Source organism: Ictidomys tridecemlineatus, chromosome 6, assembly GCF_052094955.1.
Source record: "Ictidomys tridecemlineatus isolate mIctTri1 chromosome 6, mIctTri1.hap1, whole genome shotgun sequence".
NCBI lineage: Eukaryota > Metazoa > Chordata > Mammalia > Rodentia > Sciuridae > Ictidomys > Ictidomys tridecemlineatus.
Genome location: NC_135482.1, coordinates 82,616,442 through 82,634,280, shown reverse-complemented (window position 1 = coordinate 82,634,280; position 17,839 = coordinate 82,616,442). Strand labels below are relative to the sequence as shown.

Genomic DNA, 17,839 nt, shown 5'->3' with positions numbered 1-17,839 from the left:
TTATCTAAGAACAGGCAATGGGTCAAATATGGCCATATCCACTCAATTTCGTATTGTATGTGGCTTCTTACCCTGTAATAATTGCTATAATAGTTATAATGGTGACCTACAAAACTGAAATATTCATTATATGCTCTTTACAGAAAAAGTTTGCTGATCCCTAGAAATAATCAATCCTTTCTCATTAGTGAGTAGTGTTTTTTATACATTAAGATCTTACATATATAAAGGGATGTTTCTGGCTATTTATTTCATTTGACTTACATGCCTAGTTAATTCTGTATTAAGACTATTCTTACTTTGTTTCTAAATCCACTTTGTAAGTCAACTTAACTTCAGGTGACATTATTAATTTATTCTATACATAGTTACTGAATATCTACTATTGTGAGGCATTGTTCTAGGTGAGGACTAAATGAAACAGACAAAATCCCTGTTTTTCATTTGTTTCTCCTGAAATAGAAACAAATATATAAAGAAATGTCAGATGGTGGTAAACTGTATTGAGAAAAATGGAGCAAGCGTAGGGAGGATAGTAGGTGTTTCAGAGAAGGGCTCTCTAAAAGGGTGGCTTATAAGGAGGGGCCTGCAAGAAGAGAAGGAAGAAGTCATGAGGATAACTGAGGGGTCAAGCATACAGGAAAAGGTGCTGAGACAGGAGTATGTTGGGAAAAGCAGCAAGGAGGACACTAGCTGGAACAGGAAGCTAGCTGGGGACAGGATAAGAGAACGTCAAAACCAGGGGATGGAGTGAGAGCAGAGTGAAGGTCAAATCATGCAGAAGTTTTGCTCTGGGTAAGACATAAAGTCTCCGAAGGAATCTGGAAGAGCAGTGACCTGCACCTCCTCCACTTCTTCCTCTTTCTCCTCTAGACAAGACAGGTGGTACTTTGGAACAGGTGATCATGATCCAAGTGTTCAAAAGTAGTCAAATTTGGGACATTTTAATACCAGAACTTGCAGAACTTGCTGAAGGGTTGGATTTAAGGTATAAGAAAAAAAATGGTTTATAGATGACATTAAGGTTTTTTCCTATACCTAGAGTGAGAATGAAACTTCTATTTACTACAATGCTGAAGATTTAGAAAGGGATTGTTTTACAGCAGGGCAAGGGAATGAATAGAGTTTGAGGTCAGATAGCCAAATGGATATGTCATGTAGGCAGATATGTAAGATTGGACACCAGGGGAAAAGTCTAGGCTTCAATCAACCCAGTATTAAAGAGAAGATATGAGATCAGCAAGAAGTGACTGTAGTCAGAGAATGGAACAAGTTCAAGGTGTGAACCTGGCACATCCCAATATTTGGAAGCTGGAAAGATGCAGAGGAAAGAGCCCAGAGACTGAGAAGCAGTTAGTGAGGTGGAAGGCAAAGAGGATAGAACTCATCCTGGGGCCCAAGGGAAGAAGTATTTGAAGAAATAACAAATATTATTGTTCATAATAAATACTGCAAAGAATTTGAAGAGCAGAAAATATGATGCCAGACAGGGAACCATCAACCAATCATCAAGAACAGGTAAACACTCAGCAACTCAGTGAGACCCTGTCTCAGAATAAAAAATAGAAAATAAATTTTAAAATGGACTGGGGAATGTAGCTCATTGGTTGAGTGCCCCTGGGTTCAATCCCGGATACCAAAAAAAAAAAAAAAAGAACAGGCAAATCAGCTCTTCAACCCAGGTGGACACCATCATTATAATTCAGCATGAAAGTTAAAGAGATGAATAGAATTACAATTGAAGGAAAGGTGCTACTTAAATAATAAAATCTATAGAATATACTTTTTCACTTCCCTGCAATGCTAGCTAATGAGACCATACTAAAAAAAGGGGGGGGGGCTTTAAAATGAGGCTTATCAATAGTTTATTCAACTTAAGAAACAAAAGAAAATTAAATCTTTTTCATCCTATAAAATGAAAGAAATAGGAAAGTATGCCCCAAAGTACATATAAATCACATTTTTTTTCTCCTACCTTTTACCTGTTTGGTAAGTTAAGTAAAGAGAGTATGGTATTACTCAAGTGATCTATCTGAAAATGAAATACTTAGATCTTTGTCTTGTTAAGTAATGACTGATGGGACAACGATATGACACTGTTAGGTGTGCCTCCTAGATTATTTCTTGGTCTAATTTCATTCTGCCAGTATATCACTTAGACTAGTCTTGGTATTATAGGATCTTGAAATTGATAGTGAAATTGGGAACATCTTCAAAAACATATACATAATCGAAGGCTGACATTGATCATAGTCCACCTTCCTCCTTGCGCTTTCTCATAATGACTCAAGTCCCCTGACTTCACCACAACAATCAGTTAGGAAGCTAAAGAAAAGCATTCCTGGCCTACAAACACCAATTTTAGCTGCATTAGAGCATAGATCAAAGTAGGCTGTCATTAAATGCTCTAAAAGACAGGGTAACAACTTTTCATGGGTCTAATAGCTTTTGTGACCTGCCTGAATCTGGTGTATTTACAGCCCCTGGATGCTGCCTCTGTCAGGAAATCAGAATGGAGTAAGTATGTGAAATAATTGGGCACCAGTTTATTAAAAATTATCTCTGAAGAAATATTTTCTTATATGGGTTTTAAGATGATAAAAGACAAGGAGATACAAACAAGAGAATGAAAGATCCTAACAGAGGTGACTCTTTGGAGGGCGGTAGTCCACAGCAAACAAAGGAGGAAAAAACCAAAAAGCCCCTGTCATGTTGGCTCAAGAAAACCTCGGGAAGAAAGGCGGCGGAAGGCAGAATCAGTGCTACTGTGTGTCAATATTTCATTTATTTTTAAACAATTAATTTTTAAACAAAATTGTTCTCCAAATTTCTACTAAAATATAATTGTGCTGGCCAGACCCTGTATGAAGTAGTTGGCTCCAACCTGAATACCAAACCTTTAAAGAGAAACACAGAGCAGTGGGAATCCAAAAGTATATGAAAACAAGGATCCCACAAATGACTTCATAAGTTCATGGAAAGATGTGAAGGAAACATGAAATAATTGAAAAGTCGGGTGGGGAAAGGCTTCCCATTCTAAAGCTAGTGGAGCCACCTAGCAAATTATCTCCCTGGAACCCACAAACACAATTATGAGGCCAACCTAGGTTTTAAATTCCTTTAATTTTATAATTTCAACATAGACTGCAAACAAGGAAAATTTGTTGCTTCTAATAAACACTAATATTTTTGTGAACTTAATTGTTCAATATTATTGCTGGAAGAATATCAAGGTCAAAATTATCATAAATAAGGGATGAGGAGGTAGCTCAGGGGTAGAGGTCTTTTACCCAGCATGCATGAGGCCTAGGTTTGATCCTCACTATCACAAAACACACACACACACACACACACACACACACACACACACGTGTGTGTGTGTGTACATACTCTATATATAATAAATTAAAATTTGACTCAATACAAGAGCTTTTAATAATTAAGTTATGTGGTAATAAAAAAAAAGCCTCAAAAACAGAAAGATCATTGTAAAAAGAAATATTCAGGCAGTGCTGAAAACTATGAACTGGACATAAAGTTGAACAATATATATTCATCTCTTCTAACCCTAACATGCTATGGTAAGACCACAGCATCCATCTTATCAAATACTTTCCTACAGATTCTCTTCACCATTTCTCACTTATGTTAATTGAGTATCATGGGATTTCATAACTTTGTTGTAAAATCCGAATTTGATTCATGCCCTCTGTGACAATGCATCAACTACTGTCGTGCATGTCCAGCTTCGTGTCTAGTTTGGGGTTTCTGCCAGTGCTGGATGATCCCCCCTTTGGTTATACTCAATATTATTATTTGGTATAGGTCTCAGGGAAGCACTTTAAAGTTGCTAGGCTCCAGACAACTTTTCAATAATGCTGGTGATAATAATATAGGTGAAGTTGCCCACTCTCCTAGAAGGCAACTTGCTAAGAGTTTTGCATGCCTTGTTTCACTGAATCTTCCCAGCAACACCATGAGGAATATGTTATTATTCTATTCATTATATAAATAAGGAAACCTTGGGTGCTAAGTACCTTGCCCAAGATAATCAGAGCCAGTGTGGACACGGGCTTTGATCTGGCTACCTTCTGTAAAATACCTACCCTCAACCACCATTCTCTACTAAAGCAATTCTCAAAGTGTGTTCCCTGGACCAGCAACTATAAATCATCACCTTGAGTCTTAAAAATGCCAAGTCTTCCAGGTACTGAATCAGAAACTCTCAGGCCAGAGCCGAGCAATCTGTGTTTTAATAAGTCCCCAAGTAATTCTAAAGCTTGAGAACTACTACCCTACTAAATGGAAAGACCAATTTCTACTCACTTAACCATACTTATTTTATAATTTGAACTAAACATTTGAAGTAGCCCCTTAATCTTTTTTTTTTTATAGAAGAAAGAAATTCCAGATGTGGAAGAGTCAGGCTTCCTTTTCTCTCCGGAAACAGAAAGGGTGATTTCCTGACAAATCCGGTGAGTGGATTAGAGAACCTCTGCTTTAAAATATGGACAGGAGGGAAATAAGAAGGAAAAAGTACTTTCACAGTACAGTTAAGCCGTTGTGGTTAGACATGAAAAGTGAATAGACCTAGAAGGTCTTGAAATTCCCTTAGAGACTACAGAATAAATAACATGAATCATCTGCTTCGTCAAAACAGCTAAAATGAAAAACAAACAAACAAAAAGCAATCTTCCCACAGGCATACTTTAAAAAAAAAAAGAACATAAATCTATACACTTTTGTCTTCTGGATGCATTAGTGGAAAAGTGTTTCCAAGGTGCCATAATCAATGGCAGTTACCATCAGCTTTCTGTGGTTTAAAAAAAAAAAAGTCCTTTTAGCCTTATAACTCACGCTGCCTAGAATACGCCCTTGGTCTTTCTTAGGCTTATCTCTACTCAGTAGCATAGTACATGTAACTCAGCAAATCAGTCCATAATCTCTTTAGCATCTTCCTGCACGTGCAATTTTAAAGCTCAGGCATTGGCACAGATATCATCCTTTACTTCAAGGACTCTAGAGACTCTTTCACATTCTTGCATCTGGCTAGATACTAAATTTTCATAAGCCAGTGGGAATACATATGAGTATTATGTTAAATCTCATATAAAACAGAGTGGTTTCTTTACAGGTGCAGATTTACCTGAGAAAGGTAAAAGTGGCTTCCAGTCAGATGGAAATGATGTAAAACAGGAACTACCCTACCTCATGTGAACTTGAACCTAGTGGAGATGGCACACACTTAACCACCCAAAGATACAGTGAGTGAATCTCACCTGGAAACTGTGGCTAAGTAGAAAGGAAAAGCACAGGGCCCACTATATTTTCCAAAGGTGCTCCTGGGTATCTAGGGTCATAGTGTTTTACTGTATCTGCTGTGTTGTCCCTTCTTCTAGAAGGGGCTATAGAAAGGCAGTGAGATGACATTCTGAAAGATGGTGGAAATAAGGGCTTCACCAATCCTTTAACAAAGAAATGTATATGAAGCCTCTACAAAGCTACCAGCACTCAGAAATGGACAGGCCAGAGAGATGAGCACAGGCCATGGTAACTCATAACAGGTCTAAGGAATTATCTATACAGCATTACCAGTGAAAGGTTTATTTTCACTCCATGTCCTATTACTTTAAATAAAAAACTAGAGAAGTTTTTTTTTTAATTAAAATAATAGACCCTGGACATTGTAAGAATTCACTTTGCAAAAGGAAGGACCAACACATACTAAAGAGAATTCAGTGCTATCTTTCAACCGAAGATTCACTCCTTCCTTTCTTTATCTATTCATTCACTTACTTAGTAATAACAGAACAAAAACATGGCGAGCAGTATCTAGAATATGCCATCCAGCTCCACACATCCTTTCCTAAACCCTGCCCCAAAACAGAACAAAACAAAAACAAGAGGAAATGGACTCCAAGCAAAAGCAGAGTCTAGTTTTGCTGACATGAGTGATAACACCAGATGATTAACTTATTCCAACATGCTTCCAAGGAAGGCTGAACGAGCAATAATGAGTAATGCTAAGTCTGCAGGCAGGTCAAGTGCCTACCTGCCTGAGAGAGGAGGTTGAGGCCTGGAGGCCTCCCCCATCTGTGGTGTTAATTGCACTCATGGTATGAGTTGATTACAAAATGACCTCTGCCAAATGTCTTCTCAGACCAATGTAAAAATGCTACTAAAATTCTACTTAATAACAGACAACTATCGTTTGTAAAAGTAAGAAATGAACACTATCTAGTACTACATATACCGTACGAGGTATTTTGTGGACATTAACGCATTAAATCTTACAATCTGGTGGAACTCATTCACAACTTCATGAATGTAAGAGGCTGAACCAAAAGGTTGTAGGTTTGATGGAAATCGCAGCTGTTTAATTCTGTTTAGAGAGAGCATATATTGCCAACCTTACTAAACATGAATAGTGTTTAAAGGTAAAAGCACAACTTACCCTTGCCATATCCACCAAGAAGTTCTCAAATAATTTCCAAATGTGGTTACTTGTGTAGATTTCTTTCATTTCCACTTCAGTGTCAACATAACAGTGGTTAACAAAGTTCACATAAGCAATTTTAACCTGTGTAAATTTCAAATTCAAAAGAAAGTTAATTTCTTTAGTGATCACTTTCAAATATCAATTACAAAAGGTTCAAATGTGTTAGTTCCTGTAGTATATTACCACATGTTTATCTACCCAGAATGCATAATGCATTCCCATTTCCTTTCTTTTGCCAGGACAATCCACTCCAATCCAGGGGTGAACATGTGATCTAGTACTGAGGTCTGTAGGCTCAGGGACTGATATGTGAATGAGCATTTCATGCAAACCAAGCCCCTCATCCTATCACAGAGACTCTAGGGGCCAGGAGTGCTCCCTTGAGTCTCTCTCTCTCTCTCTCTCTCTCTCTCTCTCTCTCTCTCTCTCTCTCTCTCCTCTTCCTCTTCTCCCTCCCTCTTTCCCTGCCCCTTCTCCCAACTCTCTCCCCTGACCCTCACCCTCACCTGCTACTAAAGTGAAACATGATAAATCTGAACTTCAAGAAACTATCTGCTAGGTGTGTGGAGAGAAAAACTATGCCCAGAAGAAGTGAAGGAGACAAAGACACAAAGGAACAAGGGACAACAGAGAGAATTCTGAACCTCTGCATCCACTTGAACAATAGTCCTTCAAATTTCCAAGTACAAGAGCCAGTAAAATCTCCTTAAATTCCCTTTCTTGTTTAAACTACTTTGTTAGGTCTTTGTCACTTGCAACCAGAAGTCCTAATATAATGCTTAAATATGTTGACAAAATAATACTTCATTAACATTAAAAAAAAGAAACTTATGCTACTGATCCTGAGGAAAAAAAACAAACTCATAGTTAACAAAAAAGAAGTATTATTTGGTAATGTAGTACATTCCTCAGAATCAGCAAAATTCTTCATGAAGGATTAGGATGAGTCTCATCAATATATACCATGTGGAAAGCACACAGGGCAGTCATTTTTTAATTTTATTTTCTTTGTTTCTCTCATTATAAAAATCTAATGAATTTCTATAAACCTATAAGAAAAATGTATATACACAAAAAATCAATTAAACTATTTCAGGGATCCATGGAATTAGAGTTAGAACCACAGGAACATAGGGCCAGCTTGCATACCTTGGTGATTTTCTCTGCTTGACTGGGGTCTAACACAAGCCATCCACAGTAGGCATGTGTGTCAAGGATGGTCACAGATAGGGAAATATTTGAGCCAGTCAGCATGCCATCACAGGCCACAGAAGTAAATATTTATGCCATATTTACTGTGTGCCAAACACCTTAGGCATTTTGTATGTACTAACTTATTTAATTCAATTCTCCAACAATCCTATCAGACATGTATTATAATTATTTCATCTTAAAACTGTGGAAACTGAAAATTGAAAAGTCAAGTAATATGTTTGAGTCAGTGATATCACTAGGCAGTAATTGATCCAGGGCTTTGACTCATCCTTTAATTCATTTGTTCATTCATTCAAAACATATGTACTGAGTATTGTTCCAGCCCAAACAATGTAATGATGAACAGAAACAGCCCTAACTGTTACTCTCCTGGAGTTTATAATCTTGGAAAAGAGTATGAGGGCTAAATATGTTTACTAATGAATAAAATTCAAATGACAAATTTCACATTGTAGACTCATAGACTCTCTGCTACAGGAGGCCAGGACACTTATTCCTGAAGATGTAAGGCCCAGATCAGGTTCTAAAGGGTGAAGGGGAATTATTTACACAAACCTAGAAGTAAAGGTGGTGTTTTCAGGGGAGCTGCATATGGGAAAAGGCATGGCCAAACCAGGACCACAAATAAGGACAGAACCTATAGACTTCCTCACTATACTATATTCTCTCTGCCATCTTGTTTCAAACAAATCAAGGCATGAAGTACCCTAGGATTGAGATGTCAACAATCCTACAGAACTTCCAAAAATTTTCTTTAAAGTCCATCACTACAGAAGACTATTTAGAAATGGGAAAGTTAACTCCCCTGACACCTTTTTAAGTTACTGTAATTTAAAATGTTTGGTTTCATATAATTTTCAGTATATCACACATTTGCAAAATTTTCAATAATATACCATAATATTACAAACGAAAGGAATTATTAAAACATTCTTTCCTGGAAGCCTCGTTAATAGAAACCCGATAGCAGACAACCAGCTTCTGCTGATTTTTTCCCCTATATCATCAAAACCAAACTGAGAGGCTGGGGTTGTGGCTCAGTGGTAGAGTGCTTGCCTAGCAATGCATGATGCACTGGATTCCATCCCCAGAACCACACAAAAATAAAAACAAATAAAATAAAGATATTGTGTGCACCTATAACTAAAAATAAAAAATAAAAAAATAAATCAAATTGAGAGGGTAAAGGAGGATGTGAGAACAAAGCAAACTGTGTATGGTATTTTTCAAGAACACATTTATTCCATAAAGCAAAGTAAACTTACAGAGTCCAGTGTGTGATCTTTCAGCACTAGCCTAGCCTCTCCAATTAATGATTATAAATCATTTATGAAGTGCCTGTTTATGCTCAAAAATATACTACAGGCTACAAGTAAAGTTTTCATTTGATCTGATTACCATGTTTAAAATTTAAGAGGCATTTTTAGTAGCTTCCAGTAAACTAACAGGGGCCACACTTTAAAAAATTTTTACTCTGCTTCCAAATTTCTTATATAACTATATATATATATATATATATATATATATATATATATGTATATATCTTTTCATTCTCTTAAATTTCCCAAATTATATAGCTAACTACAATTTCTCAATTCGTGTGATCTCATAAATGTTAGTATGGGAGACTTCCAGCACTTAGATGTACTTCAAAACTTTATGATGGTTCTACAGCTACTGAGCTTCTGCCAGGCTTACCTCCGGGATGCAGTCATCGTGGGTCACCACCCTCACTATGTCATCCAAGGGCAGAAGGGAATTACACTTGATTTCAGTGTAGACATTCTTCCCCTCTGTGCATGCTGCCAGCAACTCCACAAGGGTGATGTGGTAGGCTAAGGGGCCACTGTCATCCCCTCGGTCTCTCTCTGAACACATCATGTGGAGAAGGATTGGAAATGATGCTCTATCATTGTAAAAGATCAGCACATCTTCACCCCCATTTATCAACTGAAACGATAATAAGAGAATCTCCATTGCCATCCAAATTATCATTTTATTTCCAAAGGCTTTATCTATCTAAAAACAGTTGTATTTCTTTATAAAAAGCATAGATAACACCGTGAAGGAATCATTATGCCAAGGAAGAATGGTGAAAAGATTATAATCATGTGCCAAGTGACCAGTTGTAAAAGCTACAAAAATGAGGCAGAGAGATATGGGTGCGGCAGAGGTGGCAAGAATTAGACAACATGGACAGTAGCAAGGGTTATCAGTGAGTTAGACACTGAAATCAAACCTATAAAACAATAAATTTATTTCCCTCCATATTAGAGGACTCTACTGCCAAAGCACTGGCAATTTGTGGTCACTTATGTCTAATTTTTACTAAACAGGATGGTATACCCCAAACCACCTCAATAGTGACTAAATAAGTAAGCAAGTACATTGAGCCAAGTATAAATCTACAAAAGTCTGGGAAACTCCATGTTTATGGGAAAGCATCATAAGAAAACAGAGGTAAAAGCAGAAGAGGGAGAAATGAGGAGAAGACTACTAAAAAATGAGACACAAAGAAATGAATAGTAAGGGCTTTTAGGACATGAATTTTCCTTCAGGTTTTATTGTATAATTTTAGTGGAAAATTCCAGCAAGTAACAATTTTACTGCTGAAACATCATAAAATATTATTGTTGATCTCTTACAAGGACCAATTTTCTGAATACAATATGAGTATTTTAGTGGGAACAACAGATATGCAATTTTTAATCTTTTCATCATATTTAAATTGATAAGCCAATGAATTGAGCAGTTTTGTTGGAAGAAAAATGTATACATATCACAAATATATTAAATATTAACATAATATTAAAAATACTTCCTCACACATAGGAACACATCATTTGATAAATGCCATAGGGATGGCTTAAATATTTGCTACTCTCTCATTCTAATTCTTTCCCTGGTGATCAGAATCCAAATCAAATTACTTCCCACACATTTCTATGCATTAAAGAAGAACTAATGTGAATGAAAACATAATTTGTAAAAAGGTAAACTTTACAAGTGTAAAACATTCCTTACAATGTTTAATAACAATAATTGACATTTAAAATTTTTAAGGTTTTGCTGAATTAATTTTAAGATTTCTAATTGGCAGGAGGGACTCATATTGAATCAATACAAAAATATTTCCCATCCCTAACTTGAAAGAATATTAGTGCAAAACTGCCCCCAAACCAACAAAGTCTATAATACAGTGTAACAGTTTGGTTGCCATGGCTTGAAACTGCCTTAATCCAGACAGGCCACAAGAGAACCATTTAGTCACAGAGTGGTGATTTACCCAGATGGGCTCTTTGGGCTGCCAATTCCCCAAAGTCTCACCCTGGGTTCCTAGTGAGTAACTCACTCTTTATGTAAATCTCACTCGGTACCAAACATCAAGATAAAAAGGGCAAAATAAACTAAGTTCTTCAGCCATTCATTCTTCATAGATTCTTGTGTTACTCTAAGTAGCAAGTTCCCACCTGCTATAATAAAGCACCAACAAGTAGCTTTTAAATTGATTGGTTCCTTTTGAAGCCTTTGCAAAATATGGCAGAGAACACCCATTCTACATTTCAGAAACAGAACAATAAAGGTACTAAACAGAGTTTTATCTCTTTGTTGTATTATTGAAAACTCTAAAATACTAAATTTTTTACTTGAATTTCAAATAAGCTTGGGAAATGGTAAGACTTTAGTCATTATTTAACATACCCAAATTCATTATGAATCAAACGAAAATACTCTTAGAAAATCATAAACTCAAGTTGTAATGTGTTGCTTCATTGGACTAAAGCAAAATACATTTGTGCTTAAGGAGTCATGATGAAATAATTTTCCAAAATGGTTGCTTGGCTTTTTTTTTTTTTTTTTTTTTTTGCTAAATTAACAGAAAATACACATTCAAGCATATTGTTTAGGTCAAACTGATAAAATACAAACAAAGAACACACCTCTGTCATTACCATATCCTGACATTTCTTCACGTATTTACCATCTGCTTTCACAATTGTTTGCAAAAACCTCAGGTACTCCACGTGGCGGCCATGTGTCTCAATGCAGTGCACAAAATGCTGCACAACCCTCTCGCTGATTTCATTACACAGATGGTAATTGTTCATGAAGATGTGCCGCATGGTTTCTGCTTCAAGGAGCTAAACAGGGAACATGCTTTGTAATAATGATAAGATCAATTTTGTATTCTACAAAATTAGACTAATTTTCCTGCTTGTGATCAGCTTTACATTTTATATGAAGCCCAAGTGAATTTTCTGTGCAAGTCTTTTACAAAATGCAATGAGATCATTAACCATTAAAAGAAATTCAGCTCACAAAGGAACTCAGTTGAAGACAGAAGCTTATTATCATGAAGTACAACATGTCAGCAATAGTGTTCTTGACATTAATTTAATTATCTATTATTCAAAGTCAGCTCTTTCTTAAGATCTGCTTAAACATGTTTAAAAGGCAAGAGTTAACTCTATCTTCAAGTTACCCATATTTTATCTTGCGGTATTATTAAGTTAGTTCTTTGTTATACCTTATCATTGTTCTAACATTAAACTGTATATGAAAAAATGAAATTGTCATTTGCATATAAAATTTTTGCAATTTCCAAATTTACTTTAAAAGAGTCCTTAATGGAAATAAAAAGATGATCAACTTTAAGGAGAGAATACCTACAAGGAAGAAATGAGATGACAAGGATTAATAAAATCCTGTTCATTAGTGCTACTAAGATTAATCTGATGCATACTTTACTATAAATATTAGAAATCACTAAAATACTTACACCAGGAGTTAAAAACAAATTCAGATGTTTATGAAGAAGAATTTGATTCTGTGGATTTCCTCTGCAGAAATTCTGCAGGAAGATATGGGCTAGATTCATTACTTCATTCATCTTTTCATCATTCTGTAAGTTAAAAGAGTAGCACATGATACAGAGAAACAAACCTGAGTGCAAATACTATCAAAAAAAAATGTTCCTTCAGAAGATTATCTTTCTATGAGTTGTAACACAAATTGCACAAAATGTGTTAGTTTACTAACTCTATATTTGTCTTACATTGGCAACCTCTTTAATATCTACAGAGTAGATATTATAAAATTAGGATTCCTTTGTCCAGTATGTACACAAAATGTAAAATGCAGCAAGGTTTAAATGAAATGCATATAACATCAAAGGCAATGGGAAAGTTGAAATTTTCTAGCACACTCTCACAAAACACCTTTTGCAACTTTTTTCCTCCCAACTCTCAACCCAATGAAAAAGTACCGATAGTAAACTGTTCAGAGATGTTTTAACGATTCCAAACATGAGATTTCCTACCATTTTTTATGAGATATTTACAAAAATTTTATTTTACTACTTCTACTTCTAAATATATCAAGCACTTTTAAATATCTAGAAGGACTAAATATTTCCTATAAGAACTTATTCACTATGCACACAGCACTGGTAAATAAAATTGCACATGTAGCAATGGTTATAATCTGACACATCTTCTAATATGACCGTTTGTCCTTGAACCTTTCCCTCCCCAGTTCCTTCTCTCTACTTTCAGTCTAGTGAACAAGCACAGGCATATGTAATGCTTAGAGATTGTCAAACAAATTCATATCTAAAAGTCATTTAGGAGGACAGAATTTCCTATGAATTTCAACACAAAGTAGACAAAATGTGCTAATTATACTAACCACTCTGTCATACACCAGAAACCTCTTTAACATGTAGAAATGAGATGTTGCAAAATTGGGACTTCTTTGTCCATTATATATAACATACACAAAGCAAAACACTTAAGTCCTTGTTGGAAACATCTAGTCTTTCAAGATGTCTACTCATACCCAACATATGATAAAATTAGAGGGTAAAGTAATGCCCTTTAAGTATTTTTTGTTACTACATAAGAATGGTTGCCATTTTGGTGAATGGAATTATTAAATTTGACATCTTGGAGAGTGTGCTCACTGTTCACTGGGTGGTGGGTGGGAGAAGGAGAAAGTATGCATAGAGAAAGGTTCTGTGCCCCTTAGATTCGTTCTGATTGTCTAGTTATTGTTTTATGTGCATTTTGGTTAATATTGCTAGGTATTAAAATAGAAGTCCTAATGCCCAAATATGGTAGAAGTAGCAAAACAATCCCACCACAAATATCCTTTTGTTAGTTTTTAGGAATAACTGTCTTCTGCAAATGACCATTGTCAATCCATCTTTTGAAACTAGGGGTCATCCAAAACTTAGTCACTGGAATGGTGAAGAAGAAGAAAAGCAGAAGGAGAAACGTTCTCTGCTAGTATTTCTGTATCTGGAAGACAGTTTTAGAATATAGCTGTAGATCTACATGTGCCTTTTTGGTAAGGTACTTGTGTTTATTATACACAAAATTCACATTTTATTTCACAACATCTAAGTTTTCTAGATGTCTCGAGATGGCAGTGTATCATAAAAAGCAGAGCTAGTAAATTAACTAACTCATACATATCTTATTGCATAATTGATAGAAAAGATGCATCTTGCACATGGAATTGTTTTATCTCTTCAAAGTGTGTATCAGGACTTGTTCATTGGGCTGGAGCAGAGGGGCAGAAGGAAGAACACAGGGGAAAGTGGAACAAGTACTCAAGGATTTATATTCTGATGTGAGCCACTGATGTGTGTGCATCTTCTGACTGTACTGCTGGAATATTTTAATTCACAGGGAACATGCTTTCTTGCTAATATTTTAGTTGTAAAAATCTGATAATGAATCTCCTAGAAACATTATTGCAGTGTACCCTGCTGCTTTATGTCTCATTTTAAATTGAGTATTAAGTATTTTAAATTTGCATATAAATTTTTAGTTGTAACTCTGCCAATACATCTATCTAGAATCCTGATGCCATTTTTGTCTTTGGTGAAATTTTGTTCCCAAGAAAGGCAGGATTATAATTTTTTCCTAACAGATTGAGTTGGTGTAGTATATGCTTGGTTTAAAAAATACTCCTATAGCCTTGGGATTTTTGAATTGGTGAATATTCATGATGTGGAAAACCACAGTTGAGGTCTATGATCTCAACCACACAAAACAGGATGCTGTGTACGTACACGCAGGACCCAGGACAGTCCTGACTAAACTGCTTGTGACTGGATGACGTTCTTCTTTACTTATGTTTTTATGTTTCCTGGAAAGTACATATTAACTTTTGAAAAATAAAAGTTATTTTTAGAAAAATGTGTTCCTTTGTCCAGCGGACATTTTTTTTTTCTCTGCCTATTTCATGGTCGCTCTTCTCTGTGCCTTTATGTTTCTACACCTTCCATAGTTGCCCCTGCCACTTCCTTGACTTCTAGATATTCCTCGTCTTTTCTTTATTTGTCCTCATATCTGTTGGGTTACAGTCCTTAGACCCTCCCTTTGTTTCCCAGCCCGTTCTGGTTTTGCCCCAGTCTTTCTGAATATTCTCTGCCTTTCCCCATCTCTGAACACCCACTTCTCCCCACCCGGCCCACATCTCCTCTGCCCTCCCTCCTTGTGCTCTCTATGTGTAATAGGAAATGAATTGCATTGTGTCATCATGTATAACAAATTAGAATAAATAAATAATTTAATTTTTAAAAAGTGGTCTTTCCACATTATTGAAATCATCTAATAACTTCATATATAATTCATTGCCCATTTGTCATGTGGCCATTATTAGAGATTCAGAATGAATTTGTGTTTTCAGTCGTAGCTTATATTAATTGTGTTTAATGTCTTCCTTTTTCCTAATCTAAGGGTCTAGAGTTTATGCCATCTATAACTAAGCAAGCAGCCTAAAGTCCTTAATAGGCCCATTTCCTCATATTTAAAACAGGAAAGAATCAATTAGACTAACAAATAAGACGAAAAATAACCCCATTTCTAAATAAAAGTGGGAAAATTTTACTTCAAAATCTTCTAACACTTTCTTTCAACTTGTGTAACCCAGGAATAGTTAGAAGACAATGAAGACGCTTGAGTCACAAAAACGCCCAATTCCCACTGAAACGCCAGCAGGACAGAAGGGCATCCCTGGGGCCAGTGCTACAGCAGCTCCTGCTCCCTGTAACTCTCTTCTCACTTCTTTTCTGTTTTTATTATTATTTCTAAACAATCTAGTTACTAAAACTTAATAAACCCATAGAAACAAAGGAGTTAAAAGTGTTCAGTTCTCCAGTTATATTATTAGAAGGGAACTCATCATGTGTCCAATGTCCATGTTATAATATCAGATAAAATAATCCAGAGAATAAATACTGAGGATTTAGTATCTTTTGTTGGCTTCCAAGAATTCTTCAATTGCATTCTTTACCACAGGCTGGATCATGCCACCTTAGGAATGGTAGACTTGTAAATTTATATATTAGAAAGTAACTAATGGGGAAAGGCAGACAACCCAATAGAAGATCAACAGAGAAAGGTCCAGCCTGGCCCGGTGGCACCAAAGGAGATGAAAAGAAGATCCCCTACTGGGTGATATGAGAGACCAGTGTGGCCGATGAAAGGGGTGGGTGTTTATATGGAGGTGTGGCAGCAGTGCAGTGGAAGACGGTTTTTTACTGGGTACCTATAAATAAGTAACTGTCTTAAGAAGACAATGGGAGAGGACAGGGTTCTAACTGTTAGAGAATGAATACACAGTACCAAAAAAGAGAAACTCACATGAACTCTGGTTTTGAAATTAGAGTTATGGTTATGAAAACATGGTTTTCAATAATGTATAGACAGATAAGAAAACAAATGTCAATGTAACTTGGATATGTTATGTGTGCATGAATGTATGTATGTGCATGTACACACACACATATGTATATCTCGGACTTTGTCTGTTCAGAGGACATGGAAAATGCAACATACCAATAGCAACGAGCACACTCATTTTCCAAAACTTTGCTTCTAAATATCGCTCTCTATCAAATGGAACCAGGGCTTCTTAAAGAAATGGCTGATTCAAAGTTGAAGTAGAATGAACCTGGAATGTTTTACTGTGCCAGATCATGATGATGGGGACATGTTAGAGGACACAGAATCTAGCTTGAAAGGGCTTCAATGGCCAGTTCTGGGGAAAACTGTGAGTCAAAATAATGACAGAATCCTATTATAACCTATTGAGTAAAATGAACTTCTGCATGTCCACACCAATACAAGTAAATGAAAGGATGTACTCAAAGTTAGATGAAGAATGGGATATTTACTTAGTTTCACAGAATCACTCCACAAAATACTTAATAATCACGAAGAGAAAGTGAGTACTTCACAGTGGAGAATCCAAGCAGTCACCACCTTATATTTGCATGATATTAAATAATTATTTATGATAATTATTTAATATCATGCAAATATAAATCTTAATCAAGTGATCAGCGTGAATATCATGAATAATGGGGCAATTAAAACCATGTGCCACCTACTAGCAAGCAATGAGAAGAACTGAGCATCCTTCTGTCATGTTCCTGCCAAAGATGCTTTACTGAGTCTAATCCCATGAGGACATAACAGCTGACCCAAATTAGGGGACATTCTTCAAGATAAGTGGCTATCTTTAAAAGTATCAATGACATGAGAGTTCCAGCACCAGAAAATTTAAATACAAAACAACCCCAAACTGCGTGTTTCTAAAGTGGATCCTTGTGTCAATTAGGACACTCCCGGGATAAAGAGAAATTTGAATGGTGTGTGGGATTAGGTGACAGCAAAATGTCATACCCCTTCCTGATTTGGAAGGCTGTAGTGTGGTCATGTAGAACCATGTCTTTGCATGAAATACACACTAACAGGCTCCAAGATGATGATGATCAGGTAGGGGACTCAATCTCAAATAGTTAAGAGAAGAAAAGTTCTTTTTCACTTTATTATACATTTAAAATTGTATCAAAATACAAAGTTAAAGAAAAAGGTATTTAAGGACAAACCTTTTCATAGGGTATCTGCAGAAGATCTAACACCACAGAATGAGCCCCCATGTTTTTCAGTAATCGTTGATGTTGATTCCGACACTTTTTATTCTGTACGCAGAGTTTACTTAACCTAATCAAAATCTTTAAAAAGAAGTAAAGCATTATAAACGACAATATTAAATAAATATAATATATAAGCAACAATTATTTATGATAATTATTTAATATCATGCAAA

The 17,839-nt window shown here is 35.9% G+C and overlaps 1 protein-coding gene across 3 annotated transcripts in view; it reads right to left on the bottom strand.

Annotated features, from left to right (window-relative positions):
- The window catches only part of Itpr2 (inositol 1,4,5-trisphosphate receptor type 2), a 471,319-nt gene that overhangs the window by 244,516 nt on the left and 208,964 nt on the right, over window positions 1–17,839 (bottom strand). For all 3 annotated transcript variants that reach the window (XM_005328880.5, XM_040280879.2, XM_078015042.1), the window contains 5 exons: window positions 17,619–17,744; window positions 12,495–12,617; window positions 11,656–11,856; window positions 9,413–9,664; window positions 6,455–6,580 (listed from right to left, as the gene is read on the bottom strand). In XM_005328880.5, coding sequence (XP_005328937.2) covers window positions 6,455–6,580; window positions 9,413–9,664; window positions 11,656–11,856; window positions 12,495–12,617; window positions 17,619–17,744 — 828 coding nt within the window. The remainder of the gene's footprint in view (window positions 1–6,454; window positions 6,581–9,412; window positions 9,665–11,655; window positions 11,857–12,494; window positions 12,618–17,618; window positions 17,745–17,839) is intronic.